At 31.6% G+C, this 3,694-nt stretch overlaps 1 protein-coding gene across 1 annotated transcript; it reads left to right on the top strand.

Annotated features, from left to right (window-relative positions):
• The first annotated feature begins 754 nt into the window (after positions 1–754).
• On the top strand, positions 755–2,681 carry LOC110715943 (protein FAR1-RELATED SEQUENCE 5-like). The gene is made up of 4 exons (XM_021894563.1): positions 755–816; positions 1,288–1,484; positions 1,630–1,994; positions 2,037–2,681. The coding sequence occupies exons 1-4, from the start codon at positions 755–757 to the stop codon at positions 2,679–2,681; spliced, it is 1,269 nt and encodes a 422-aa protein (XP_021750255.1).
• The last annotated feature ends 1,013 nt before the right edge of the window (positions 2,682–3,694 follow it).

Genomic DNA, 3,694 nt, shown 5'->3' with positions numbered 1-3,694 from the left:
TGCAATAAGGAAGGATACAAAGAGAAAAGAAAGGCTACTGTTGAAAAAGATTTACATAACAAGGAAGGAGAAAGCAATGAAGAAAAAGCTTCAATCAAAATGAAGAGACTCGTTACTCGTGTTGGGTGCAAGGCACATATTGTCATAAAGCATTGTGATGGTAACAAATTCATAGTGTCACAATTTCATGAGGACATAATCATGCACTTTATACACCTAGTTGCAATCTCTTCCAAACAGAAGGAAGGAAAATGAACATATTGCACAAAAAAATAATTGTGAATAATTCTAAGGTAACACTTTCAAAGTCTCTTATGTTTCATGAATTCTCTATATGTTCTAATAAAAGCTGTTTGCTCATTTACAAATGAGCAAATAATTATTTGCTAATTTGAAAAATGAGCATTGAATTGTTTGTTCATTTGAAAAATGAGCATTAAATTGTTTGCTCATTTGAAAAATGAGCATTAAATTGTTCAAATGAGCAAGCAAATAATTAGATGAGTATTGAATTGTTTGCTCATTTTAAAAATGAGCATTGAATTATTTGCTCATTTGACAAACTGTTTTGTTCTTTAAATAGGTGAATATTGGTCCCGTTACAACTTTTCGAATGATGAAGGAAATTGTTAGAGGATATGATAACATTGGTGCATCTAAGCAAGATTTCAAAAAATTTCATAGAGATTTAAAAGCATACATTCAAGGAAGCGATGCTTAAATATTCGTGGATAACTTTACCAACAAAAAGCTAATGTGGAGCGCCTTTTTCTTTGATTTTGAGATGGATGAAGATTATTGCCTTTGTGGAGCATTGTGAGCAGACCCCCTTTGTAAAAAGACTTATGCTCTATTTGGTGATATGGTATCCTTTGATACCACATACCAAACCAAAGGTAATTCATAATAATCACAATTCATTTTTATATTATAACTATGGCTTAACTTAATGACTTTGTTTTAAATGAACTTAGTATAATTGTTTGCTTACTTCAATGTGAAAAGTGAATATCCCCATAAGTCTAATATTCTTTGATAAGAGTATGTATGTGGGCATTGAATTTCATGTTCATTTGACAAATGAGCATTGAATTATTTGGTCATTTGACAAATGAGCAAAGAATTGTTTGCTTATTTCACAAATAAGCATTGAGTTATTTGCTCATTTCACAAATGAGCATTCAATTATTTGCTCATTTGACAAAAGAGCAAAGAATTGTTTGCTTATTTCACAAATGAGCATTGAATTATTTGCTCATTTAAAATTTAATCTGTATGTGTAAACAGGTACAACATGGTGTTTACTCCATTTACAAGGGTTGACCATCATAAGAGCTACATTACTTTTGCTGCTAGTTTCATAGCAAAGGAAGATATTGTGTCATTTGAGTGGCTGTTCAGATCATTTCTCATGGCAATGGGTGGGAATGAACCTAATTGTATGATTACGGATCAAGATCCAGCAATGAAAATTGTTGTTACAAGTGTGTTTAAGAAGACTAAACATCGCTTCTGTATGTCCACATAATGAAAAAGTTACAAGATAAGGTGGAGAAATCAATCATGCAAGAAGAAACTAGTTATGTGTTTGCGTTTGGCATCTTGAAATTGAACCTGCTGAGTTTGAAGAAAGGTGGAACAAGGTGATGGTTGAATACCACTTGGAAGAACATGAGTGGTTAGGTTATATGTACAAGATAAAGGACAAGTGGATTCCGGTGTATTTCAGAGATGTGTTCCTTGGAGGAATAATGCGTACAACATCAAGATCTGAAAGTGAAAATAACTTTTTCTGCTCCTTTATTTATCCTCATGTGTCACTTGTTGAGTTTTACTTGAGATATGAAGCTTCAATTGATGCCCAAAGACACACTCAAGGTCAGAATGATAATTATTCAAAGCACAAATATCCTGAGTGCAAAACACCACTAGGGATAGAAAAACATGCCTCACATTTATATACTAACTCTGTCTTTTATGAATTTCAATATGAGGTTGAAATTGCTTGTTTTTCTTGTGGTGTTGATGAATTGAAGAAAGAAAATGGATTGGAAGTTGCAAAAGTAAGTGAAGGAACTCGGACTAGAACATTTGGTGTTGTGTTTAATCCAACTAACTATGACACCACATGTTCTTGCAAGCTATTTTATAGACAAGGAATTCCATGTAAACATATGATTTGGGTTTGGAAAGCAAAAAGGTTTGAAACCATTCCTGAGCAGTATATGCTACACAGATGGACTACTATGGCAATGAAGAAACCAATTTTTGACTTGGGAGGAAATCTGTTGGAGCAATGTGCTAATATAATTGACAAGAAAAAATTATTAAATGATTTGTGGTCAGAGATAAACACTTGTGTAGGTTTGGCAGAAGGAAAAGATGAAGATATTCAAGACCTTGTGATAAATCTTCAAGGAATAAGAAAGGATTTGAAGGCTAAGAGGATTGCAATAAATAATGAAACAACAGCTGGAAGTGCAAACAACAAAAAACAAGACATTGTGCTATTGATTGGAGCTACTGTGCCAACTGAAATAATTGTCAAACCTCCAAAAATTTCAAAGAGTAAAGGGACTGGAGTTCATGTATCAAATGAAGAGACTTCAAAAAAGAAATTAAAGGGGCTGAGATTGATGTGCCAAATGTCGAAACAAAAGGTAGAAGTGCAAAAAGGCTGAAGGGAGAAAAAGAAAAGAATGTAGAACAAAACCAGAAAAAGAAGAGATTATGTAGAGGTTGTGGTGAATTGAGTCATCATGATATTAGAAATTGTCCAGAAAAAGTGTAATGATACTTTTATATAAATATAAAATTTAATATTTTTAGCACATCCCCTCATTATTTATCGAACATATAGAAATTTTATGTTTTAAATTTTGCTGAAATTTTGTTGATTTTATATTTCTTAACAGAATCAATTATGTGTCAAATGAGATTTCAATTATTTGTCAAATGGGCAAATAGTTAAGCAAATAATTACTTACTCATTTGTAAAATAAGCAAACATTTGTTTGACCATTTGGAAAATGAGCAATCAATTTTTTGCTCATTTATCAAATGAGCAAATAATTAGTTGCTCATTTGTCAAATGAGCAAACATTTTTTTAATCATTCATTAAATCAACAAGCATTTCTTTGCTCATTTGTGAAATGATCAATCAATTATTTGCTCACTTGACAAATGAATATTTCTTTATTCATTTGTCAAATGAGCAAATAGTTCGTTGCTCATCTGTAAAATGAGCAAATAGTTCAAATAAAAACCAGGTATAATCGACAAAGTATTTCAAGTAAACACAAAAGATCCAATTTAAATATAACCACCACAAAAGTAACCATAATCAAAAGTCAACATAAAAGATCCAATTTCGATTCAAATAAACACTACTAAACAACTTACATATTGATAAAATCATTCTTTCTCTACTTCCCTAAACCTAGAAAGCCATATCAACACCACCAAGTATCTAAATCAACACTACACCAAGTAAAATACTGAGCTTTTTCTTCTTAAGCCTTTTCTTCTTTAGCCTTTTCTTCTTCAACCTTAATTGAAGCTTTCTTCTGCTTTTTCATCTTATGAGAAATTTCTTTACCAGACTGAATTGTGTTTATTTCACTTGAGATTATTGACAAGGTGTACTTCACACGAAGTTTTTCTATGATTATCACCTATAAGAAATAGAAAAGA

Source organism: Chenopodium quinoa, unplaced genomic scaffold (assembly GCF_001683475.1).
Source record: "Chenopodium quinoa cultivar QQ74 unplaced genomic scaffold, ASM168347v1, whole genome shotgun sequence".
NCBI classification, from domain to species: domain Eukaryota; kingdom Viridiplantae; phylum Streptophyta; class Magnoliopsida; order Caryophyllales; family Amaranthaceae; genus Chenopodium; species Chenopodium quinoa.
Note: the sequence above shows the minus strand (reverse complement) of the source record. Positions and strands in the feature narration are given on the sequence as shown.

Excerpts from the sequence above, each read along its gene's own strand:
- LOC110715943 (XM_021894563.1), top strand. The coding sequence starts at position 755 with ATGTGGAGCGCCTTTTTCTTTGATTTTGAGATGGATGAAGATTATTGC. Across the intron at positions 817-1,287 it reads TATTGCCTTTGTGGAGCATT|GTACAACATGGTGTTTACTC; the intron begins GTGAGCAGACCC and ends ATGTGTAAACAG. Across the intron at positions 1,485-1,629 it reads AATGAAAATTGTTGTTACAA|AAAGGTGGAACAAGGTGATG; the intron begins GTGTGTTTAAGA and ends CTGAGTTTGAAG.